Source organism: Scyliorhinus canicula, chromosome 20, assembly GCF_902713615.1.
Source record: "Scyliorhinus canicula chromosome 20, sScyCan1.1, whole genome shotgun sequence".
Classification (NCBI taxonomy): domain Eukaryota; kingdom Metazoa; phylum Chordata; class Chondrichthyes; order Carcharhiniformes; family Scyliorhinidae; genus Scyliorhinus; species Scyliorhinus canicula.
This window is the reverse complement of record NC_052165.1, coordinates 61,724,688-61,751,337: the sequence shown is the minus strand read 5'-3', so window position 1 is coordinate 61,751,337 and position 26,650 is coordinate 61,724,688. Positions and strand designations below refer to the sequence as shown.

Here is a 26,650-nt window from a genome sequence, read left to right as displayed (position 1 = left end):
AAGTGAGAGAATGTTAAAAGTACAAAAATCAAGTGGGTCAGAGCTACTGAACTACAACCATTTTTAACAGCATGATAAACTAATCGACTTCCATGCTTCTGTTTGACTGGGCTACTGAATTTAAAATAAAAAACATATAGGACGATGCAAGCTCAAGAGAGACAATTGGTCTATATCAGACCTGGTTTGTGATCTGTAGAACATCAATCCCAAAACCCCATCCTTAGGAAAACAGGAACAGCAATAGGACACTTAACTCCTCAAGCCTGTGTCATCATTTCCTCAAAGTCAGGTTGCTCTGGAAAATAACTCAATTTGCCTCTTGGACCTATAACCCATACCATTGTCCAACAAAAATCTACCAAGTATAAAGTTAGAAAACAATTTTAGGGTGTCATCTTAACCATCGGGACACATTTTTTATATACATTTATTTTTTATAAGCTAAGCCATGCACCTAACTTTAACAATGCAGACTTTTGTGCAGTAAATACAAATGATGTGGAGGGAATTCCATGCAAATGTTGGCAGTTTTGCAGGGGCAGACTGTCTGAAAGACAGTGTCAACTGCCCAAAGGGCAGAATGACAATGAAGTTGTCTCTTGAGCAGCCTAAAAAGTGGCCTCTCAAACTGAAGTTCTGAGAAATCCAAATAGTTGTTATAATTATGGGAAAGTTCAGACAAGAGATAAACAAAAGACTCTTCAAGCTAGCAGCTGTTTCCAATTAAGGACTATAGCCAAGTGAACACAAGACTGTCAAGGACATTGATTGAATGAGCTGTGTTGTGTTATCTAGAGAGATAAATGCATGGGAGTTTTCCCAAGGCTGTCAAGGGAGGTTCTTGTTAGATAGTACTACCATTATAATGATACAAGCTGATCATAGTAAGTTCTTAAAAATCAGCTGCACCAGTATTATCACCTTACAAAATAGAGTTACAAAAATGTTTATACGTACTTGAAAATTTTATCTTTCGGATAAACTGGTGTTTCTATTGGAAGTGGTAAAACTTCTTTATTGTCGGCTAAAACAGCCTGAAATACAGAAAGTGCATCATGTTAAGATTGTGAAATGATAAACAACATGCTCTTACGACACATGTCACTGGCAGTACATTTAAAGTACATAACCAACTTCTACGCAGCAGAAAATTCTTTTAATCAGAATTATTGGAATTTTCAAGCCAGGATTGGGCTTAACTGATTAAATAACCTTCAAACAAAGGGGGCAGCACAGTAGCATGGTGGTTAGCATAAATGCTTCACAGCTCCAGGGTCCCAGGTTCGATTCCCGGCTGGGTCACCGTCTGTGTGGAGTCTGCACGTCCTCCCCGTGTGTGCGTGGGTTTCCTCCGGGTGCTCCTGTTTCCTCCCACAGTCCAAAGATGTGCGGGTTAGGTGGATTGGCCATGCTAAATTGCACTTAGTGTCCTAAAAAGTAAGGTTAAGGGGGGGGTTGTTGGGTTACGGGTATAGGGTGGATACATGGGTTTGAGTAGGGTGATCATTGCTCGGCACAACATCGAGGGCCGAAGGGCCTGTTCTGTGCTGTTCTATGTTCTAAACATCACTGGTGAGGTCCTCACATTAGCCAGCTTGACAAGGTACTAGAGTGAAAATGAGCATGAAGCTACCCGGCAAGGAACCAACACACGTTGGAAGAAATTGGGAGGAAAACTGGCAGAGGAAATCTTAAACAAAGATTTTCATGACATTTAATAATCTGTTCATGAATAGCTAAATGGTGCAGTAAACTGGAGAACTGAACTCATGTGCGAATGATCAAAAGCAGTGCCATGATTATGCAGCATTCAGTGTGACAAAACACAAAACGGTAATAGGAATATTTTCGCTATTTATCGGTTGACCAAACAATCATACCAATCGAAGCCCTTACCCTGTAATAATCCTCTGGAGGTTCACTGATACTTGCATTAACCTCCCTCAAATCAGCTGGCTCCCAAGGCAAGAGCCTACATTTCCTGATGAGTGGATTCTGTTCACCATGTGCATGATCCCATGTTACCTCCTCTGCAAGAAATGTTCAAAAGTTTCAAAAATGGTGCAACCCAAGACACGGAAAAACCGCTACAATGACAACTTACTGATATCATGTCTTTCCAAGTCTCATTTTTTTTTCAAAAAGACATTTTGTATCCAATGCTCAAGCAGCCTGAAAAAAGATGGTGTGCGAACTTTGCTCTGCATTTTAACATAGAGTGATGCGTAAAATATAATGAACATAATCCAATGCACACCATAAGACCACCAACAAAAAAAGCAAAAGGCTTCAAACAATCTTGTATATAGAACATAGAACAGTACAGCACAGAACAGGCCCTTCGGCCCTCGATGTTGTGCCGAGCAATGATCACCCTACTCAAACCCACGCATCCACCCTATACCCGTAACCCAACAACTCCCCCCCCTTAACCTTACTATTAGGACACCACGGGCAATTTAGCATGGCCAATCCACCTAACCCGCACATCTTTGGACTGTGGGAGGAAACCGGAGCACCCGGAAGAAACCCACGCACACACGGGGAGGACGTGCAGACTCCACACAGACAGTGACACACAGACATATGCTGTAAGATTCTATGACAGTCTCTTCTCATAGAATTTACAGTGCAGAAGGAGGCCATTCGGCCCATCGATTCTGCACCCGCTTTTGGAAAGAGCACACCACCCAAGGTCAACACCTCCACCCTATCCCCATAACCCAGTAACCCCACCCAACACTCAGGGCAATTTTGGACACTAAGGGCAATTTATCATGGCCAATCCACCTAACCTGCACATCTTTGGACTGTGGGAGGAAACCGGAGCACCTGGAGAAAACCCACGCACACACGGGGAGGATGTGCAGACTCCGCACAGACAGTGACCCAAGCCGGAATCGAACCTGGGACCCTGGAGCTGTGAAGTAATTGTGCTATCCACAATTCTACCGTGCATGTCCTGCATCACGTTTTGCCATTAAATGCTCAACCTTCTTTTGAAGGTGTTCTCTGATTCTGAATTATGGCCAATAACCTTTCTTCAATGGGCTTTCGACAGCAAGTGTGAACAGGTTGCTCGACAACTTAAGCGCAGGCTAGCCAACCTCGATCCTGAGTTCATCAGTGATCGTGTTCACTTTGCAACAGAAGCTAAAGTTCACAAGGCGATGATCGGTTAGGAAGGCCATTCAGTTCATTCCCCCATTCTGAAAGATCCTGACATCATCCTCCCACCCTCCCATGCCGTTTAAGTTTTTTTAAATAGTTCCAGGGCTTCCGCTTCAGCCAGCCTTTCTGGAAGAAATGGTTATGCTCTGAAGAAAGATCAGTTCTAAATTTGTTTGCTACTAATATTGCCCCAATTCCTACTAATATCCCCCAATATTGACTGGGACTCACTTAGTGTTAGGGGCATAGACGGGGCAGCGTTTGTAAGGAGCATCCAGGAGGGCTTCTTAAAACAATATGTAGACAGTCCAACTAGGGAAGTGGCTGTAATGGACCTGTTATTGGGGAATGAGCCCGGCCAGGTGGTAGAAGTTTCAGTAGGGGAGCATTTCGGGAACAGTGACCACAATTCAGTAAGTTTTAAAGTGCTGGTGGACAAGGATAAGAGTGGTCCTAGGGTGAATGTGCTAAATTGGGGGAAGGCTAATTATAACAATATTAGGCGGGAACTGAAGGACCTATATTGGGGGACGGATGTTTGAGGGTAAATCAACATCTGACATGTGGGAGGCTTTCAAGTGTCAGTTGAAAGGAATTCAGGACCGGCATGTTCCTGTGAGGAAGAAGGATAAATACAGCAAATTTCAGGAACCTTGGATAACGAGAGATGTTGTAGGCCTCGTCAAAAAAAAAAAGGCATTTGTCAGGGCTAGTGGCTGGGAACAGATGAAGCCTGTGTGGAATATAAGGAAAGTAGGAAGGAACTTAAGCAAGGAGTCAGGAGGGCTAGAAGGGGTCACGAAAATTCATTGGCAAATGGGGTTAAGGAAAATCTCTAGGTTTTTTTTACACGTACATAAAAAGCAAGAGGGTAGCCAGGGAAAGGGTTGGCCCACTGAAGGATAGGCAAGGGAATCTATGTACGGAGCCAGAGGAAATGGGCGAGGTATTAAATGAATACTTTGCATCAGTATTCACCAAAGAGAAGGAATTGGTGGATGTTAAGTCTGGAGAAGGGTGTGTAGATAGCCTGGGTCACATTGAGATCCAAAAAGACGAGGTGCTGGGCGTCTTGAAAAATATTACGGTTGATAAGTCCCCAGGGCCTGATGGGATCGACCCAAATACTAAAGGAGGCGAGAGAGGAAATTGCTGAGGCCTTGACAAAAATCTTTGGATCCTCACTGTCTTCAGGTGATGTCCTGGAGGACTGGAGAATAGCCAATGTTGTTCCTTTGTTTAAGAAGTGTAGCAAGGATAATCCAGGGAACTACAGGCCGGTGAGCCTTACGTCAGTGGTAGGGAAATTACTGGAGGGAATTCTTCGAGACAGGATCTACTCCAATTTGGAAGCAAATGGACGTATTAGTGAGAGGCAGCATGGTTTTGTGAAGGGGAGGCCGTGTCTCACGAACTTGATAGAGTTTTTCGAAAAGGTCACAAAGATGATTGATGCAGGTAGGGCAGTGGATGTTGTCTATATGGACTTCAGTAAGGCCTTTGACAAGGTCCCTCATGATAGGCTGGTACAAAAGGTGAAGTCACACGAGATCAGAGGTGAGCTGGCAAGGTGGATACAGAACTGGCTAGGTCATAGAAGGCAGAGAGTAGCAATGGAAGGGTGCTTTTCTAATTGGAGGGCTGTGACTAGTGATGTTCCGCAGGGACCTTTGCTGTTCGTAGTACATATAAATGATTTGTAGGAAAATGTAACTGGTCTGATTAGTAAGTTTGCAGACAACACAAAGGTTGGTGGAATTGTGGATAGCGATGAGGACTGTCAGAGGATATAGAAGGATTTAGATCGTTTGGAGACTTGGGCAGAGAGATGGCAGATGGGGTTTAATCCAGACAAATGTGAGGTAATGCATTTTGGAAGGTCTAATGCAGGTAGGGAATATACAGTGAATGGTAGAACCTTCAAGAGTATTGAAAGTCAGAGAGATCTAGGTGTACAGGTCCACAGGTCACTGAAAGGGGCAACACAGGTGGAGAAGGTAGTCAAGAAGGCATACGGCATACTTGCCTTCATTGGCCAGGGCATTGAGTATAAAAATTGGCAAGTCATGTTGCAGCTGTATAGAACCTTAGTGAGGCCACACTTGGGAGTATAGTGTTCAATTCTGGTCGCCACACTACCAGAAGGATGTGGAGGCTTTAGAGAGGGTGCAGAAGAAATTTACCGGGATGCTGCCTGGTATGGAGGGCATTAGCTATGAAGGGCGGTTGAATAAACTCGGTTTGTTCTCACTGGAACAACAGAGTTTGAGGGGGCGACCTGATAAAGGTCCACAAAATTATGAGGGGCATAGACAGAGTGGATCGTCAGAGGCTTTTCCCCAGGGTAGAGGGGTCAATTACTAAGGGGCATAGGTTTAAGGTGTGAGGGGCAAGGTTTAGAGTAGATGTACGAGGCAAGTTTTGTTTTACACAGAGGGTAGTGGGTGCCTGGAACTCGCTGCCGGAGGAGGTGGTGGAAGCAGGGACGATAGTGACATTTAAGGGCCATCTTGATAAAGACATGAATCGGATGGGAATGGAGGGATACGGACCCAGGAAGTGTAGAAGATTGTAGTTTAGTCGGGCAGCATAGTCGGCACGGGCTTGGAGGGCCTGTTCCTGTGCTGTACTTTTCTTTGTTCTTAGTGTTGAATTGGTGAACCTTTAATTTAATCTCAGTTTAATTTAAAGTTGTATTGCAGGTTTATTACCCCAATTACTTAAAAAAAATTTTTTTTTAAAGGACCCAATTTTGTTTCCATCAAGGGGCAATTTTAGCGTGGCCAATTCATCTACCCTGCCCATCTTTGGGTCGTGGGGGTGAGACCCACGCAGACACGGGGAGAATGTGCAAACTCCACACGGACAGTGACCCGGATTACCACAATTACTTAATTTTATGTAGCTTGAGATCACCTTTCAAAACTCTGCTTTAAAAGGTTGAAAAGTCTAACCTTTCCCCCACCTGTCCTCTTAAACTCACAGCCCTCAGAATGAAGGCGAGCCTTGTGGATCTTCTTTACCCTCTCCAACAGCATTTGAATTTCTCTGTCACTTCATGGCAAGTAAAACTGGTTGCAGTTTTCAAAGGTGGTCTGACTGAGCATAAGGTTTGATCCCAGCATGTAGTCCACTGTGCAGAGATAAGGGAGCTAATATTTCAGATCTGGATGACTCTTTGTCAAAAGCGTCAAAGAGTAATCCAGACCCGAAATGTCAGCTCTCTTCACAGATGCTGTCAGACCTGCTGAGATTGTTCAGTATTATCTGTTTTTGGTTCAAATTCCAGCATCTGCAGTTTATCTGTGGTTTACTGTCTCAGTTAAGTGGCTAAAGATTCAATTCCTTTCGTTAATTGCTACTCCGCACTAGTTGGTAGGAACAGCATCAAGTTTGCTCCCAAATTTAATTCAGCTTTATTCGTTGTGCTATTTTAAAAAATAAACTTGGGAGTACCCAATTCTTTTTTTTCCCCCAATTAAGGGGCAGTTTAGTGTGGCCAATTCACTGCCCTGCACGTCTTTGGGTTGTGGGGGTGAGACCCACCCAGACATTGGGAAAATGAGTAAACTCCACAGGGACAGTGACCCAAGGCCGGGATTAAGTCTGGGTCCTCGGCGCCGTGAGGCGGCAGTGGTAACACTGCACTACCGTGCCACCCTTCGTTGTGCTATTTTAAGACTATTCTTGGAACACATGGATAGTTTTTTTAATTTCGAGGTGCAGCACTTTTAAATATCTTCTGTTGTTGGTTCTGCTCCTTTATCTGCCTTAGCTCGCCGATTCTGTAATTAGAACTGCCTCTCCCACTGTTTCTTCAAGTACTGAATCATTTCCAAATCTGAACACTACGCACTGAGTTTCTGAATCCAGGTCACGATCATAAATTACAAACGTACGTGATTCTAATATCAAGCACTGAGGCATTCCACTCAATCACCCTGTTATGACATCCTGGGCTAGTGCATGGTCAATTCCAGCCCCTCATACCCCGGAGGCCCAACACAAGTGAATTAACCAATATATAAGGTTTGCAGAATCCTTAGCCCCTTGACTGCTCAATAAGCTATAGCCACCAAGGTTGTAAGTTGAACACAATAACTGTTTACTTATGACAGGAACAAAGTTGAACTATGATATAATTATAATGGAAAAATGGCCAACTAATCTACTACTTTTACCATCCCACCCTCTACCCAAACACACACAAGACAAACAAATACAGAGGGAGGGGGATGAAATAAGAGGGATCCAGATGAAAAGTGTTGAGTGACCTTGCTTCCAATGGTGAAGTTGTTGCGGCAGGCTGTCCTCCCAGGATGCTTAGCGATCAAAGCCACTGGTGGACTGCCCGTGGAGATCCTGTGGCAGGAACACTCGGTCAAAACTCCCAGGCTGCAGCATTCCCTCTGGGGAGTTGTCTATCTTGGCCTTCACTCAGCGGAACTGTCTCAGGCCGGTTAAATTCTTGTTTCCAACTCCGCTAAAATGCCCAACAGCCTTATTGAGATAATAACAGAGTTCCCCATACAGGTTTTTAAAAGGGGGTTTGAAAAAACTAATCCTGCTTGCAGCTAGGTGGTGGACTAGATTTCACTGAAGTTCAATCTGGTTGTGCAGAGAGAAAGGTCTTGAGAGAGAGAGCGAGCGAGAGAGAGAGAGAGAGAGAGAGATTCCAGGAATATTCAACATTCCATAGGAATATTCCAGAACGGTCAGCACCAATCAGCATTAAGTATCAGCAATTAGAACCAGCCAAGTCCATCAAGATGTGCCATCACGGAATTCCCTTAAATCTGCTGATACAACATACAAACAGCAATTTGCAAACTGCTTTGCTGGAGGTCAGAAGTCAATCCTAAGTTTACCAGCCACTCTAATTAAAGGCACAGTTCATCTTAAAGTTATAGGTGCCATCAATTGTCCAGGGACAAAAATTGAAATGGCAAAAGAACAGAAATTAAAAGGAAAGAACAAGTCAGAGACGGATTAACATAAGGATCCATACAGCCCCTATCGCTAACTCCAAAGTCAAATTCTTTTAACAAAGACTCAGTTTACTGCCTTTCAAACAATCTCTGGTCCATTTCCAAGGTATACACTGAGTTCTCATAACTGAGTTTAACTACAAAGCATTTATGGGGGACCTTGTCCAAAGCTTGACAGTCAAGAAACACTGCATCACAGAGCTTTTAAGTCTGCTTGCGCATTGAAGTTAGGATCTTCCTCGAAATCATGTGTCAATTATAACAAGGTAATTTACACAAACCCACAGTCACTGGTGGTTGTTTTGCTACCATTTCTACGTGAGGTGATTTCCAGCCCACTGCTTTCTCCCTCGTGCCTACTGATTTCCTCCTGATTGCCAGCATTTCAAAATTTCCCTCTAGTTTCAGCACTCGGGGATAAATCCACTCCTTCCGAGCCAATTTGCTGAGCCTTTTTGGGACATCCATCTCTTACATTTTACCTGGGATACATTAGTATGGGGAGTGGCATATTGTTCATGTTTTCTTTGGTCCTTCTCCCAACTTCCTTTGGAAGGAAGCAAACATTCAGATTATTTACAATTTTGTGATCATCTTAATTCTGAGTCTGTGGGCAACATACATCATTATCACCTTTTTCTTACTGTTGTGGAAATGAATTACATTTTTAGAGTCATATTTAGCTCTGATTCCTATACAGGGTGGGGGTGGGAGAGAGAAAGAGGAAACACAAGGAAAAGAAAGGATTAGGATTCAGTTTGGTTTCAGAAGGTAAGGTGCAGGTTGAAGGACCAAAATGGTGCCGCAACAGCCAATTCGGAGTGCCCCCGGGACAAAGGTGAGAACAGTGACTGGTGAGGCCATTTTGGCCTGCTCTCCAACAAAGGAAAACCCCAGAATGCAGGAGCGCGTCCACCAGGTAAGTATAGTTGATCCCGCAGGAAGGGGAGGGGAGAGAAAACTCCCCCACCAGGGTAGTCACCTGGACCGTTAAGGGGTTAAGGGACTTAACAACCCAGTGAGAAGATCCAGAGTCTTTGCCCATTTGAGAAGTTTGAAAGCCGACATAGCCTTCCTCCAAGAGATGCACCTGAGGGAGAAGGACCGACCGCATGCGGGTAAGGAAGGGCTGCATGGGACAGACGTACCATTCATGTTACAGGACGAGGGCAAGGGGGGGGAGGGGGGGTATCCATACTAATTAGTAAGAGGACGGTGTTTAAGGTGACAAGGACGGTTACGGACCCAAGGGGACGGTACATCATGGTCAGCAGTGATTCCAACATTGACGCACACCGACTGATCAATTGGGGTTGGGGTGGTCTTTAATAATGTGCAAGTCCCAATGTCATACCGATCAAACACCAGAATGGGGAAAAAGTCAGGCATGGCTCGGGAATTGGGAGCATTCATGGAGCAGATGGGGGCAGTGGACACATGGAGGTTCCTACACCATGTGAGAAGAAATTCCCATTCTTTTCGCCGGTGCACAAAGCATGCACACGTATCGATTCCCTTACAGTGGGGAAATCGGTGCTTCCTAACATAGCAAGAGCAAAATAACCCACAATAGTCATCTCCGATCACACTCCACATTGCATGTCCATGAGGTTGGAGACGAGCCATGCCCAACGCCCCACATTGAGGTTGGGCACGGACCTCTTGGCCGACAAGGTTTTCTGCCAGAAAATATCACAGGCCATAGGCGAGTACATCACTAACAACCAGAATGGGGGAGAGATTATAGCCTACAAGGCTCGTAGATATAGGGAAGAGAGGGCGGCTAGGCAACAACTGATCGACTCCATCTTGGAGGTCGACAGAAGGTACTCTGAGGCCCCGACCATAGAGATTCTGTCAGAGAGGGAAAAACTACAAATACACTTTTACCTGCTATCCAGCAGGAAGACAACTCCGCCAAACAGGGGGGTCCTTTTATGAACATGGAGAGAAGGCTAGTTATCTGTTGGCTCACCAGCTGAGAAAGCCCGCAGCCACAAGGGAAATAACCCAGGTAAAAGGATAGCAGAGGCGGACTGGTAGCTGAACCAAAAAAGGTCACCCAAGCATTTGAGGCCTTCTACTGGGGATTGTACACCTCTGAACCGCCCCCCCCCCCCCCCCCCCGCGACGGGGACTCGGGGATGAATCGGTTTCTCGATGGACTGGACATGCCAGTCATGGGGGACGGCAGGTAAGAGGAGCTGGAAGCACCTATAGGACTGGGTTCCCGGCGGACTTCTATAAACAATTTGCACCAGCTCTGGCCCTGCACCTATGGGAGATGTTTGCAGACTCGCTAGCGAGGGGCACCTTGCCTCCTAGACCAACGCAGGCCACCATATAACTGATACCCAAGAAAGGCAAAGACCCAATGGAATGCTGATCATATAGACCCATTTCACTGCTTAAATTAGAAGCAAAAATACTAGCGAAAGTTCTGGCCAAGGCACTGGAAGACAGTGTACCAGAAGGGGTCACAGAGGACCAGGCGACTTTGTCAAGGTAGACAGCAAACTGCGAATATCAGAAAGATGCTGAATGTGATACTAACCCTATTCGGGGAGAGAACACGAGAGGTGATCGTCTCACTGGACACAGAAAAGGCCTTCGACAGAGTCGACCGGAAGTACCTCATGAGGTACTAGAGCGGTTTGGTCTCGGGATGGGGGTTCACCTCATTCTGAAATTCCTGTACAACATACCAAGGCGAGCATTCGTATCAACACCACCAGCTCTGAACACTTCCAGTTGCACCGAGGAACCAGGCAGGGAAGCCCACTGTCCCCGCTCCAGAATCCCTGGTGATCGCTCTGCGAGACGCAAAAGGCTGGAACGGTATCCCAAAGAGGAGGCAGACAGCACAGAGTCTCAATCTATTGGGATGACCTGCTCCTCTACATCTTGGACACACAAAATGGCTTGAAGGAGGTTATGAGGCTCCTGGAAGAGTTTGGACCTTCTTGGGCTATAATCTCAACCAGAGCAAGAGTGAGGTATTCATGGTGAACCCGAACGGTGGAGGGATGGAGCTGGAGGGTCTAACCCTTCAAACTAACCCAAAACAAATTCCACTACCTGGGGATCGAGATAGACAACAACCCCTCCACGCCCTGGCCACGACAGCACTCCCACGTCCCGGGCAAAGTATGCACCCTGCCCAGTGGAGGGGAACTTGCAGGAGGTAAAGTTCCCACGTGACTGTTGCCCTTGTCCTTCTAGCTGATTACAGTCATGGATTTGGAAGGTGCTGTTGAAAGAAGCTTGGTGAGTTGTCACAGTGCATCAGTGTAGTTGGCACACATTGCTGCCACTGTGCAGTGGTGGTGGACAGAGTAAATGTTTAATGTGATGGATGGGGCCTCGGTCAAGCAGGCTGCTTTTGTCCTAGATGGTGTTGAACTTTCTTGAGTTGTTTTAGCAGCACTCATCTAGGCAAATTCCATCACACTCTTAACTTGAACCTTGTAAATAGTGCATAGGCTTTGGAATGTCAAACAGTGGAGTTACTTGCCGCTGAATTCCCTTTTCCTGAACAAGTGACTAGTCTCTTGGTAACTGTTTGCAGAGACTAAGTATTGATCTGCCTTTCACGTGAGGGATTTCCCTTCTTAACTACAGTTCAGCTCACAGACTCGCGGAGCCAGAAACTCTGGTTAAGGTGGCTTTATTTTCCAAGCTTGGTCAACGAGGGAGAGTGATTTGGGTCAGTGCCAAAACCAACTCTGCTTTACATCTCTTTAGGTTCAATAATTATACAACTTCCAGAAGTCCCTGCCTCAGCTGGACTGGGTCCAATCCTTGTAGCTAGAGATTATATTATACCTTGACCAATGAATTTTACTTCCAGTGGCATGGTAAATGCATGATCAGGTTATGGGGTTATCATACCATCTGTTGTTTTTCAAGACTTCTTTATCCGCTGTCTTTCTCTCTCCGCATTTCTAGTTCCCCTCATCATAATTTGGATCTTCACTGTACCACTGCCTGTCTGTGTACAGGATGTCTTGGACTGCTTATAAGAATTGCTTCCCCTGGATGTCTTTCTGCTGACCACATTGTTTGTGTGTGACTCTGTGTGGATCTGTCTTTCTCAGGAATGTGGTCAAGTTAGTAAGCTTAAATCCCACTCTACATTGCCGCCACTATACATTGCGGGCTCTTACTATTAGCAAGGGTTTAAATGCTTGTTACTATTATGTTTTAAGAATATATTATGTTTTAAGAATACATACTTATATTTTCTATAGTTAGTTTCAGTCCTCAATAAATTAACTTACATTGAGTTATTCTAGTGCTATCCTAGCTATCTAGTTGTAAGGGGTCATGCCTTAAGACCCCCTCACCGCCGCTTCAGTAACATACAAACTGTGGCTTTGTTCAGCGTAGACATGCTGGAGGAGATACAAATAAATGATAACTGCACAGTAAGCCAATCCAGAAATCAGACTTCACAGGGCGGCACGATGGCGCAGTAGTTAGCACTGCTGCATCATGGCGCCAAGGACCCAGGTTCGATCCCAGCCCCGGGTCACTGTCCGTGTGAAGTTTGCACATTCTCCCCGTGGGTCTCAGCCCCCCACAATCCAAAGATGTACAGGGTAGGTGGATTGGCCACGCTAAATTCCCCTTTAATTGGGAAAAAAAAGAACTGGGTACTTTAAATTTTTAAAAAAGGAGTTTTTAAAAAAAAATCTGCACATGGTGCAATTGGGGAAAATAATTAGAGAAAAATGGAATTGTGGAGATAGGAACAGAATGTTAGAAAACTTGCTGAGAAAACTAAATGATGATGCACGGTGAGTAACTTCTTAAAAAGAATTGGCATCAATTTATACATCAAGAATTACAACTTGCTCCCAGTGACTACTAGTAGTACTTGGGGAGTTCTATTCAATGCTGACCAGCAGGAATAACAAACAGCCAGTCACTTACCACCATGATCAAGATCTCTCAGTGGCCAGAGCAAATTGAAAGCAGTATGTCCTGGCCCGTAAAAGAATGGAGCCGTTCGAAAAGTTGGTTCATCCGAATGCTGGATTTGCGAACCAAACTCATCCATAACGTACCAAATTGGCACTTGCTCTTCAGCTGACTGTAGTCAAAAGTATAGAAAAAACAACGACAGTGAGTTTATACATCAGCACTTCTATTTGTCCATAAACATGACTGACACTAATTATAACAATAATATAACCATTTTTATTAGTGTCACGAGTAGGCTTGCATTAACACTGCACTGAGGGGACTGTGAAAATCCCCTAGTCGCCACAGTCCGGCACTTGTTCGGGTAAATTGAGGCAGAATTCAGAATGTCCAATTCACCTAAAAAAAAAAGCCGTCTTTCGGGATGTGGGAGGAAACTGGACACCCGGAGGAAACCCACACAGGCACGGGGAGAACGTGCAGACTGCGCGCAGACATGGCCCCTGCTGGGATTCGAACCCGGTCACTGGCGCTGTCAACAATGCTAACCACTATGTTATCGTGCCGCCGTACTTTCTCTGCTCTTACGATGGGAAAATCAATCTACTGTATCGTTAAGATTTTAAATGCCTTAATCCAGGATCGTGTGATAAAATGATATATGATAGCTCTCCTTCATCAAAAAAAATCAATCTTTTTAACCTATCAGCAAAAAACTGTTCCTTTAGTAGTTCAAAGTGGACAACTGGACTTTTTTACCATTACATTAAATTAGATTGTTGGTGTTACCAAATACAATTCTGCTCTATTAGCTTCCAGCATTATAATTCATTAATGGGACAATTTGATGGCAAAGTTCGCTCTGTTGTTAAAGAATCTGTTCTGCAGAAATTCAGTGAAACTGCACAGGTTCTATAACTAACTTGTCGGACATCGCTTGGCATTGCCCTGCCTCTGACGACTTTGCCTCGCGGATCTTACTTACCCCTTGCGACAGCTGGTACGTGTGGCTGAACCTCACCAACTCTGCCAGCACATCATCAATAACATCATCATCTGGTACCTCGCCATGGAATTCCACCCCAGCAAGGTTGGCCATACGGTGGAGTAAGCCAGGGACCTCCCATAACTGCTGACGAGCTTGATCCACTCGGTATGTCCAGGCATGGTCAATTAAGAAAATGCTGAGATTGAGATACCAAAAATTATGAAAAGTCTTGCAGTAAACAAAACTTTCAATGTAAAGCAGCAAAATACAAAACATGTTTCTAAAATTAATTGATCGTGTGTTTAAAAATAAAAGGAGACAATAGTCTAAAACAGAGGTTAGAAACCACATGTTTATCTATAATGGGACACCGAAAGAAATTCATTTGTTCAGGTTATGTCCTGACATTTATTTCATCCGTCATGCTCATTCTGAAAGTTAGGATTCATTAACCTTATGCTGTATCTGGGAGAGAAGCACAGTTAACGTTCAGTCCATATGCCCCTTCTTCACTTCTTCAGGCTTAAAATTCTGTTTTTAAGTTTTCAAATGCCTCTTTCACCTTATCCCTCCCCATCTCTTTAACCTGCTCCAGTCTGACAACTTTACAAGATCTGTGCTCCGCTAATTCTAGCCTCTTATCCATCTCTGATTTGAACGGCTCCACCACCGGCAGCCCTGCCCCAAGCTACTTACCTCCTAAATTCAGGAATTCTCTCCCTCCACCTTCTCGCTTCATTACCCCTTAAAGCTCATTAATTTGACCAAGCTTTCAGTGACTTGTCCTGATTATCACCCAATGTGGCTCAATAACCATAATACACCTAGAAAATACCTTGGGACATTTTACCACGTTGAAGGTGCCAGACAAATGCAAGTTGTTAAATTCTTCAACTGTGTTAGGAGGTTGGGTTGGTTGTCCTTGGGGACAGGAAGGCTAAGAGAAAATCATGAGTGAGCAGGACAAGAGTAGATAGGGAGAAACTGCACCCGCTCGTAAAAGGATCAAGAAAGAGAGGGCACAGATTTAAAGTGATTTGCAAAAAAAGCAAATGTGTGTTGTAAAAAAAAGCTTTTTCACAGGTCGGGTCTGGAATGCACTGCCTGGAAGTGTGGTGGAGGCAGGTGCAATCGAGGATTTCAGAGGGCATTAGATGATTACTTGAATGACACAATGTGCAGGGGCATGGGGTAAAGGCAGGGGAATGGCACCAAGCCATGATGCTCATTTGGAGACAGTGCAGATTTGATGGGCCAAATGGCCTCCTTCTGTGCCTCAACAATTCTGTAATGCTGGAGTCTTCACTGCACTGAGTGAACATCCTGAGCAACTTGAACCTCAAAGCAGTTTTTGTGTCAAATTATTTTTGTTCGCCATTGGAGATAACTTTTAACCAGAAAACAAAACCAAGGGCATTTCATGGAGATGTATCAAAAAGAGATCAGAGGCTGAAGGAAAAATATTAAGGGGATGACCAAAGGCTTGACACAGGAGTTGGATTTAGAAGGCATATTCAGGCATGGAATGCCAAACAAAAGCCTGGGAGTGCTCAAGCGGAATTCAAGTCTGGAATGATGGTCAGAGAGAAGGAAAATTAAGGATCAATAGCGGCAAAATATCTAAAGAGAGAATTGACAAGTGGTTTAGCCAAATGAGAAAAAGGGAAGGATTAAAAATGGAAAGGTACAAGAGGGGCCTAAAACTTAAAATGGTCATGGAAGCATGAGGTTCAGGTCCAGAGAAGGAATCATAATGTACAAGCAAATGAACACAAAGTGAATTCTGCCATTGCCATTGCAAAAATAAAACGAGATACGTATTTCCCCTAGGAGTCAGGAAGGAGACAATATAAGACAGTCCAGTGGATGGATAGAACTAAATTGACCCAAAGCTAAAAGGCAAAGCAGTTTTGGGTCAACATTATCGTAAGTGTGGGGGCACAACCAAAAGTTCATTGAATGGACTAAAGTCCAGAGTTGCAAGATGCCCATCCAATCATCATTTATGTTGGCAAAACATGCAATACAAGTCAGAGCTAAAAGAGTCCCTCTTCAGTGAAATAACCTTTGATGCAGTTCAAGGATTAGTTTATTTACATATTCTAGAATGTTTCCTTTACAGTAACAAGACGGAGCCAAATTGCCTTTCAGCACACAACAAATTAGTGCTTCTATTCTTTGCAACATTTACTGTTAAAATAGTTGACTAAGCAAAGTATTCACATTTTTCTACGAAACAGTCCCTTACCTATTGCCGTCTGAAGCCTGAAGTCCATCTTCTTTGGTGATAATGACTTTGTAAACGGGCGGTGCTCCAGGGTTAAGTGTCGTCTTTTTCTCTTCAGCATCTTCATCAATCTCATCATCTTCGACTTGCATGATCCCAAATACGTCACCCGCATCAAACACCTGAAGACGACACGTAACATTAGCTTTGCAAAACTGGAGAAAAAGGGGAAGGGATGTAAATCCTCAAGAAAATGCCATATTTCTGAGAGAAGTCTGGCAAATTGGCTTACATTTTCCAGTTTTGTGCCTGTTCAATAATAATAATCTTTACTAGTGTCACAAGTAGGCTTGTAATGCAATGAAGTTACTGTGAAACTCCTTAGTTATCACACGAGCGCCTGTGTGGGTACATGGAGGGAAAATTCAGAATGCCCAATTCACCTAACAAGTCTTTCGGGGGTTGTGGGAGGAAACCGGAGCACCCGGAGGAAACCCACGCAGACACGGGGAGAACGTGCAGACTCCGCACAGACACGTGACCCAAGCCGGAAATTGAACCCGGGTCCCTGGCAATGTGAAGCAGTAGTGCTAACCACTGTGCTACCATAAACATAAAACATCTGGAATGATCGACGGGCAAGAAAGGCACCATTTAAATGGCCTATTACTTCCTTCACAAACTTAGTTCAATAACTGATCCGGCCATCGGATGCAATAGTTTGTTTCAACGTTCATAACTGACATTCAGATTCAAAACTAACTGGCGGCTCGTTTGTTTAAATAAATGAAGTATGGAGCCCGCTTGTTCAATATTCAATTGTCCCGAACCCTGCAGAGCAGTTACATCACATAAAATCCATTTTGGTGTTTATCCTCTACGCAATTAGTGTTAATCTCACACACACCTACCCTGTTACTTTGAACCTCTTCACTCATTCACTTAACCAATCTAACCTTGCATATTGCAAATAGTTTCTGCTTCAGCCACTAACCCTGCAGTAATTCCACACCCTGACACCTCTGTGGAATGGCGTTTCTCCTGTCCTAATTCTCTTGCATTTAATCGTGTAAATATGGTCCCTTGTTCTTGACCTCTCGTTATCGAGGACCACCATTAACTTTCAAAATAAATTCTAACTCCCAGTTTCTGGTTTTAAACAAAACCTTTAGTGCACAAGACTTAAACAAAGCCAGTTCTACGAACTTAGCTATTCTTGAAACCAAAAACCTCAATGAGTCACTCTCCTGTTATATCTGCCAGTATTCCCTTATGCTTTCCAGGATCTTGAGGTTTCTTTCACTTCTCCTTGGGCCAAACCAATGTGTACCACAGCTCTCAGAAAATCACTTTTGAAATTTGTTCATGGCATCTAGGTGTCACCGACACGTCCAGCATGTATTTCCCATTCCGAAAGATGGTGGTGAGCTGCTTTCCTGAACCATGATGTAGGAACACCCACAGTGCTGTTAGGAGGGGATTTCCAGCATTTTGACCCAGCGGCACTGAAGGAACAGTGATATAATTCCAAGTCAGAACAGTGTGTGCCATGGAGGGGAACGTGCAAGTGGTGCATCTGCTGCCCTTGTCCTTCCAGGTGGTAACAGTTGCAAGTTTGGAAGGTATTGTTGAAGAAGGCTTGGTGTGTTGCCGTAGTACATCACTTTGATCCTGATATTCTCCGAGGTATAAAATCCCTTGGGGTCCTTCCACTAAGATTCAGCCCACTGATCCTCTAACTCAGGGGTGGGCAAACTACGGCCCGCGGGCCGCATGCGGCCCGCCAAAGGTCTTTATGCGGCCCACCAAGTCATTAAAAAAAAAATTTGGTTAATGGGGGGGGGGGCGGAGCTGTTGGGTTACTTACTGGTATAGGGTGGATACGTTGACTTGAGTAGGGTGATCATTGCTCGGCACAACATCGAGGGCCGAAGGGCCTGTTCTGTGCTGTACTGTTCTATGTTCTATATGAGGCGCCCAGAATCATAACCGGGTGAAGTAATTATTTTACTTAATATACTATGCGGCCCTTTAAAATTGTGAATTTCTGAATGTGGCCCTTGCATGGAAAAGTTTGCCCACCCCTGCTCTAACTCTCCTCGAGCACCCCTCCCCTGCTCCAAATCAAGCATGGATTTCACTGCCTTCTCGCTAAGTGGTCGATAGCTCCTGGCAGTTCTCTCTCTCTGCTACTTCCAGGCTGTTCCAGCTCCAAACATAACTGCTTGCATCTGTTAGAAAATCCAAAACAAGAGACTGCCACCCTGTAGTCCATCCTCATGGCAACCATGGGCTGTCCCAGATAGAGATTTCAATTAATTCACTTCATATTCCAAAACAGAAAATATAAATACTGTTAAGAACATCCCTTGTTTACCAGTTGCTTTCCAATCTTTCTTTGATCTGGGGAAATAGCATGAATAATTTATCCCTCTAATAGGGACAACTATAATCTTACCAAATCCCTTGACTCCATTAAGAAGCCAAGAGCAGATGAGTTGTGTTTATTGCTTCGCACCCCTAACTCTAGTCCTTTAAAAGTAAACATGGACCATCCTTTGAATGGCAATCATCTTAATGATGTTTAATAGTTTATCAAACCCAGTTTTTCCCCCTATTAATTTTATGTTTAATTCCTAAAACATACAAATCATGAAATTAAGCATATTCACAACATTCGGGGGGGTTTAAACTAATTCAGCAGGGGGATGGGAACCTAAATTGTAGTCCCAGTGTACAGGATGTTGAGAGTAGTGAGGTCAGGGATAGGGTTAAAAGTTCGAAAGAGGGCACCGGCAAGCAAGACGCTGGTTTGAAGTATGTCTACTTCAACGCCAGGAGCATCCGGAATAAGGTGGGTGAGCTTGCAGCATGGGTTGGTACCTGGGATCTCGATGTTGTGGCGATTTTGGAGACATGGGTAGAGCAGGGACAGGAATGGTTGTTGCAGGTTTCAGGATTTAGATGTTTCTGTAAGAACAGAGAAGATGGTAAAAGAGGGGGGGTGTGGCATTGTTAATCAAGGAAAGTATTACGGCGGTAGAAAGGACGCTTGAGGACTCGTCTTCTGAGGTAGTATGGGCTGAGGTTAGGAACAGTAGAGGAGAGGTCACCCTGTTGGGAGTTGTCTATAGACCTCCGAATAGTTCCAGAGATGTAGAGGAAAGGATTGCAAAGATGATTCTCGACAGGAGCGAGAGTAACAGGGTAGTTGTTATGGGGGACTTTAACTTTCCAAATATTGACTGGAAATACTATATTTCGAGTACTATAGATGGGTCAGTTTTTGTGCAGTGTATGCAGGAGGGTTTTCTGACACAGTATGTAGACAGGCCAACAAGGGGCGAGGCCACATTGGATTTGGTACTAGGTAATGAACCCGGCCAGGTGTTAGATTTAGATGTAGGTGAGCACTTTGGTGATAGTGATCACAACTCGGTTATGTTTACTTTAGCAATGGGCAGGGATAGGTATATACCGCAAGGCAAGAATTATAGCTGGGGGAAAGGCAATTATGATGCTATTCGGCAAGATTTAGGATGTATAGGATGGGGAAGGAAACTGCAGGGGATGGGTACAATCGAAATGTGGAGCTTTTTCAAGGAACAGCTACTGCGTGTCCTTGATAAGTATGTACCTGTCAGGCAGGGAGGAAGTTGTCGAGCAAGGGAACCGTGGTTTACTAAGGAAGTTGAAGCACTTGTCAAGAGGAAGAAGAAGGCTTATGTTAGGATGAGACATGAAGGCTCAGTTAGGGTACTTGAGAGTTACAAGTTAGCCAGGAAGGACCTAAAGGGAGAGTTAAGAAGAGCGAGGAGAGGACACGAAAAGTCGTTGGCGGATAGGATCAAGGAAAACCCTAAGGCTTTCTATAGTTATATCAGGAACAAAAGAATGACTCGAGTAAGATTAGGGCCAATCAAGGATAGTAGTGGAAAGTTGTGTGTGGAATCAGAGGAGATAGGGGAAGCGTTAAATGGATATTTTTCGTCAGTGTTTACACTGGAGAAAGACAATGTTGTCGAGGAGAACACTCGGGTTCAGTCGACCAGGCTAGATGGAATTGAGGTTCAAAAGGAGGAGGTGTTAGCAATTTTGGAAAATGTCAAAATAGATAAGTCCCCTGGGCCAGATGGGATTTATCCTAGGATTCTCTGGGAAGCCAGGGAGGAGATTGCAGAGCCTTTGTCCTTGATCTTTATGTCGTCTTTGTCGACAGGAATAGTGCCGGAAGACTGGAGGATAGCAAATGTTGCCCCCTTGTTCAAGAAGGGGAGTAGAGACAACCCTGGTAATTATAGACCTGTGAGCCTTACTTCGGTTGTGGGTAAAATGTTGGATAAGGTTATAAGAGATAGGGTTTATAATCATCTTGAAAAGAACAAGTTGATTAGCGATAGTCAACACGGTTTTGTGAAGGGTAGGTCATGCCTCACAAACCTTATTGAGTTTTTTGAGAAGGTGACCAAACAGGTGGATCAGGGTAAAGCTGTTGATGTGGTGTATATGGATTTCAGTAAGGCGTTTGATAAGGTTCCCCACGGTAGGCTATTGCAGAAAATAAGGAAGTATGGAATTGAAGGTGATTTAGCGGTTTGGATCAGTAATTGGCTAGCTGAAAGAAGACAGGTGGTTGATGGCAAATGTTCATCCTGGAGTTCAGTTACTAGTGGTGTACCGCAAGGATCTGTTTTGGGGCCACTGCTGTTTGTCATTTTTATAAATGATCTGGAAGAGGGTGTAGAAGGATGGGTTAGTAAATTTTCAGATGACACGAAGGTCGGTGGAGTTGTGGATAATGCTGAAGGATGTTATAGGATACAGAGGGACATAGATAAGCTGCAGAGCTGGGCTGAGAGGTGGCAGATGGAGTTTAATGCGGAAAAGTGTGAGGTGGTTCACTTTGGAAGGAGTAACAGGAATGCAGAGTACTGGGCTAATGGCAAGATTCTTGGTAGTGTAGATGAACAGAGAGATCTCGGCATCCAGGTACATAAATCCCTGAAAGTTGCCACCCAGGTTAATAGGGCTGTTAAGAAGGCATATGGTGTGCTAGCCTTTATAAGCAGGGGGATTGAGTTTCGGAACCACAAGGTCATGCTGCAGCTGTACATAACTCTGGTGCGGCCGCACCTGGAGTATTGCGTGCAGTTCTGGTCACCACATTATAGGAAGGATGTGGAAGCTTTGGAAAGGGTTCAGAGGAGATTTACTAGGATGTTGCCTGGTATGGAGGGAAGGTCTTACGAGGAAAGGCTCAGGGACTTGAGGTTGTTTTTGTTAGAGAGGAGAAGGCTGAGAGGTGACTTAATAGACATATAAGATAGTCAGAGGGTTAGATAGGGTGGACAGTGAGAGTCTCTTTCCCCGGATGGTGATGACCAACACGAGGGGACATAGCTTTAAATTGAGGGGTAGTAGATATAGGACAGATGTCAGAGGCAGTTTCTTTACTCAGAGAGTAGTAGGGGTGTGGAACGCCCTGCCTGCAACAGTAGTAGACTCGCCAACTTTAAGGGCATTTAAGTGGTCACTGGATAGACATATGGATGAAAATGGAATAGTGTAGGTCAAATAGGCTTCAGATGGTTTCACAGGTCGGCGCAACACCGAGGGCCAAAGGGCCCGTACTGCGCTGTAGTGTTCTATGTTCTATAACACTTCTACTGGAAACAGTTTGCTTCTACATACCCTCTTTCATCCTTTCACTATTTCTGGCATATTGCCAATATTACTTTCCTGTTAGAAAAACAATCATGTTTTCAAATTCATTCAAGAATTGCGCACCACTGGTGAGGTCAGTCTTTATTGCCCATCCCTGTTTGCCACAGAAATTGATCGGAGTCATTCACATTGGTGTGGGACTGGAGTCACATATAGGCAGACTAAGTCAGGACAGCCGGTCAAAAAGTTCTTGAACCAGTTGCGCTTTTACAATGATCCAACAGCTTCATGTCACTCATTCTGGCAATCTCAAAAGCAGCTCTGTGAATTGCAACATGACTATCATCAGGCCTTTTCCTTTAATGTCCTGAAATCGAACCATCAATTTGACATCACCCAGGTACAAACTAATTTACACTACCAAGAGACGTGATACACTATGTACTGGGACATTAACATATGTGAAGTGGAAAAATGTGGGTTCAAATCCTCCACTCCATTCAGATCTCAGTGTGGGCCACACAAAGCAATAGGTGGAAATCAAACCAAAGGGTGTGTATGCTGGGGGTGGGAACAATAAAACAGAAAACGAAAATTAGATGTATGTGTTATAATTTGCTTGTTATTATGTTAGCTTCTAACAGCTAGCCAGAGATCAGTGGCAAGAGAAGAATTGTCACCCTTTGGAGTTTTGAATCTTTCTATGACCTTGTCTCTCCCGATCTCACTAGTCCTCCAGCTTCACAACCTGGAGATCTCTGCGCTCCTCCAATTCTGGACTCTTAAACACATATTCGAATCACTCTACTACTGGTACACCTGCATTCAGCTGTCCAGTTCTAGGCCCTAAATCTCTCACCCAGTTCGCCTCCTTCAACCTGCTGCTGAAAACTTACCTCTTGACTAAGCTTTTGTCATCTGCCCTCATAGCTCCTTTGTGACTCAGTGTCACATTTTATTTGATAAGGCACCTCATCCAGGCAAGGGGAGAGTATTCTCTAACACTCCTGAGTCGTAGTAGATGATGGACAGGCTGTGGGAGTCAGATGGGGAATTACCCGCCACAGAATTCTCAGCCTCTGACCTGCTCTTGTAGCCACAGTATTCATATGGATGGTCCAGTTCAGTTTCCAATCAATGGTAACTCCAAAGTGGGGAATTCAGCAATGGAAATGCCCTTCAATGCCATGGGGAGAATTCTCTCTCGCTGAAGATGGTCACTGCCTGGCACTTGCATGGAATGTATGTTACATGCGACTTATCAGCCCAAAATTGAAGGTTGCCCAGGTCTTGCTGCATATGGGCAGAGACTGCTTCAGTATGAGGAGTCCCAAATTGTGCAATCATCTCCACTTCTGATCTTATGATGGAGCGATGGTCATTGATGAAGCAGAAGACGGTTGGGCCTAGGACACAACCCTGAGGAACTCCTGCGATGGTATCCTAGAACTGATATGACAGCTGAATGGCCCTAGCAGAACCCAAACTGAGTCAGTGAGCAGGTTATTGCTGCATAAATATTGTTTAACAGTACCGTCAAATAGCACTTTGCATCACTTTGTTGATGACAGAGAGCAGACTGATGGGGCAGTAATTAGTCGGGCAGTATCCCTGTAACAGAGGTGGCACGGTGGTGCACTGGTTAGCCCTGCTGCCTCACGGCACCAACGACCCAGGTTTGATTCCAGCCCCAGGAAGAATTTGCACATTCTCCCAGTGTCTGTATGGGTCTCACCCCCTCAATCCTAAGATATGGAGGGTAGGTAAATTGGTCTTTCTAATTTTCCTCTTAATTGGAAAAAAATAATTGGTACTTTAAATTTAAAAATAAAAAAAGTATCCCTTAAAGGGGCTGTCCTTTTAATTTGTCCCTCAGTTTATTTGATTTGCCTAAAACTGGGTCATTGGCCAGGTTGGATTTGTCTTGTTTCTTGTGTATAGGAGATGCCTGGGCAATTTTCTACATTGCCGGGTAGATGCCAGTATTGTAGCTGTACTGGAACAGCTTGAATTAGAGCTCAGCTAGTTCTAGAGCTCAAGACTTTAGTACTATTTCTGGAATATTGTGTGGGCCCAAAACCTTTCCACTATCCAGTGCTTTCAGCAGTTTCTTGATATCATGTGGAGTGAATCGAATTGGCTGAAGGCTGACATCCGTGATGCAGGGGGCCTCCAGAGGAGATCAAGCTGGATCATTCACTCAGCACTTCTGGCTCAAAATTGTTGCAAATGCTGCAGCTTCATATTTTGCGAAGACGTGCTGGTCTCCTCCATTGGTGAGAATGGGGATATTTGTAGGGCCTCCTTCTCCTTGTTAATTGTCCGTCACCATTCACTGCTGGATGTGGGAGTACTGTACAATTTAGATCTGATCCATTGGCTATGAAATTGCTTTGCTCTGGCTATCGTAAATGCTGTTTGGCTTGCAAGTAGTCCTATGTTCCAGCTTCACCAGGTTGCCACCTCATTTTTAGGTATGCAGAGTGCTGCTCCTGGCATACCTTCCTGCATTCTTCATTGAACCAGAGTTGATCTCCCAGCTTGATGGTGATGGTAGAGTGGGAGGTATGCTGGGCCAAGAGATTACAGATTGTGGTTGTAAGTAATTCTGATGCTGCTGACAAATGCCCTTGTGTATGTCCATTTGTGAGTTGCTAGATCAGTTTGAAATCTTTCCCATTTAGCATGGAGGTCAAAAACGTGTTCACATCCCTGAAAATCCACCATTACACAATTAAGAGAAAAGTATCCCATAATGACATTCGCACTAATATATATGTAACCCACTTTGGGAACCACCATATTATCAACTATATTTTTGGAGCCTTAGTCTGGTCATATTCACACCTAACCCCATCAAACTATTCATAATCTCACCTCAGTCAGGTTACCTACCCCTCAGTCTTCTCTTTGCCTCAACCAGTTCAATCGTTCCTCATAGAACTGAGAAGTAAAATCTAGCATCATTGCAGCAATTTTTTTGTTGCAACTTCTCTATAGAATTTATCATTTGGGGACCAGGATTGTTTACAGTACTCCAAATATGGTTTAACTAATGTTCTATAAAAGTTTAAATAACCTCTGCTTTTCAATATCCCTTTCGAAGCTTCGTTTGATTTTTTTTAATACATTCCATTAGTCTGTATCGCGACTTTACTTGCAGTGTTTTAGGAATCTAAAGGCCTACTATAAATGGGAGGGATAACAAAGGAACCCCACCCAGGATTCCAGCCAACGTTTACCCCTCGACTATCAGCAGCAAGAGATTAAGTAGTCATATATATCATTGCAAGGATTACCCACCAAACAAGTGACTACATTTTAAAAAGTGACTAACTGGCAATGAGCCACTTTCTGCACATGCACTGGATAAATGCAACTCGGAAGAGATCAATCCCCAAACCAGCAAAACCTAATTTGCACTAGCCGCAATTCCAGGCTAACTCTGCAAAGGAACTCTGAACTGAATTTCTCGCTGCAGCGGCCTTCCTCGGAACAAAGGTCTTTCAATCCAATTGCTGCCAGGGCTGAGATATCAGTGCAAACCGGACTTGTTAAAATAAAAAGGAAGCTATCTCTGTGCATGATCCCTTTTGGGAAAGCCTTGCAGAAATATTTAACCACTTAAAAATGGTCCGGCACCGAAACAAAAAGCAACTTGGACACCTTTCGCACAGTGCACCGGAAGGGTTTGTATCACATCCCACCCGCCGCCCCAATCGACAAATCTGCTGCTAAATTGTGAACCGGCACAACCTCCTGCGCCAGCTTGTGGTGCAAACTCTTCCAGTAAAGCGGCGGCACTCCCGACGTTTCCAGCGCTGCTCCGTGAAGGTCTGTGAAAAGCTGCAGCTCGGCTTCCTGCTCCGCGCATGGTTCCATTGTGAGAGCTGCTGGCTGGAGATATGGACACTGATTCTCCCCCAGAGCCCGGAACACACAGCGCATTCCGGCTGCTGCACCGCTCCAACCACATGGAGAAGGCGCCGCCTGCAGGCACCAAACACACAGCCGCCCACACTCCAAACCTCAGCTCCCCTTTCCCCTCCACAGAGGCTGTCAGACCCGCTGAGATTGGCCAGTGTTTTCTGTTTCGGATTCCAGCATCCGCAGTCATTTGCTCTTGTATAAAATACTGCGGCAACTGGAATCTCAGAACAAGAATGGATGACGCTGGAAATTAGGAGACAACTAGAGTTAACCTTGCGAGTCCATCTCGGAAGTCTTTGTCGGAACTGAAATCTAACAAAACACGGATGACCTGGTGTGAGAGGGCTGAAGGGGGGAAAAACACCCTGTTTTACTGTTGTTCCATTTTAAAGTATACATGACCAGTTCAGATCAGTATTCTTATTTACTGTTTTATCCTTGGGGTGTAAGTAAGAGTTTGCATTGAGGAAATACAAAGATTTTTCATAGAATTTACAGTGCAGAAGGAGGCCATTTGGCCCATCGAGTCTGCACCAGCTCTTGGAAAAAGCACCCTACCCAACCCCACACCTCCACCCAAGCCCCATAACCCAGTAACCCCACCCAACACTAAGGGCAATTTTGGACACTAAGGGCAATTTAGCATGGCCAATCCACCTAACCCGCACATCTTTGGACTGTGGGAGGAAACCAGAGCACCTGGAGGAAACCCACACACACACACACACACACGGGGAGAACATGCAGACTCTG

At 44.6% G+C, this 26,650-nt stretch overlaps 1 protein-coding gene across 1 annotated transcript in view; it reads right to left on the bottom strand.

The window, feature by feature from the left end:
• Positions 1-25,973, bottom strand: part of ttll12 (tubulin tyrosine ligase-like family, member 12) — a 58,420-nt gene extending 32,447 nt beyond the window's left edge. The window contains exons 1-6 of the mRNA XM_038780762.1: positions 25,724-25,973; positions 16,325-16,485; positions 14,074-14,272; positions 13,098-13,257; positions 1,900-2,033; positions 961-1,037 (exon numbers count right to left, since the gene is read on the bottom strand). Coding sequence (XP_038636690.1) covers positions 961-1,037; positions 1,900-2,033; positions 13,098-13,257; positions 14,074-14,272; positions 16,325-16,485; positions 25,724-25,915 — 923 coding nt within the window. The 5' untranslated portion in view covers positions 25,916-25,973. The remainder of the gene's footprint in view (positions 1-960; positions 1,038-1,899; positions 2,034-13,097; positions 13,258-14,073; positions 14,273-16,324; positions 16,486-25,723) is intronic.
• Between the last annotated feature and the right edge of the window lie 677 nt (positions 25,974-26,650).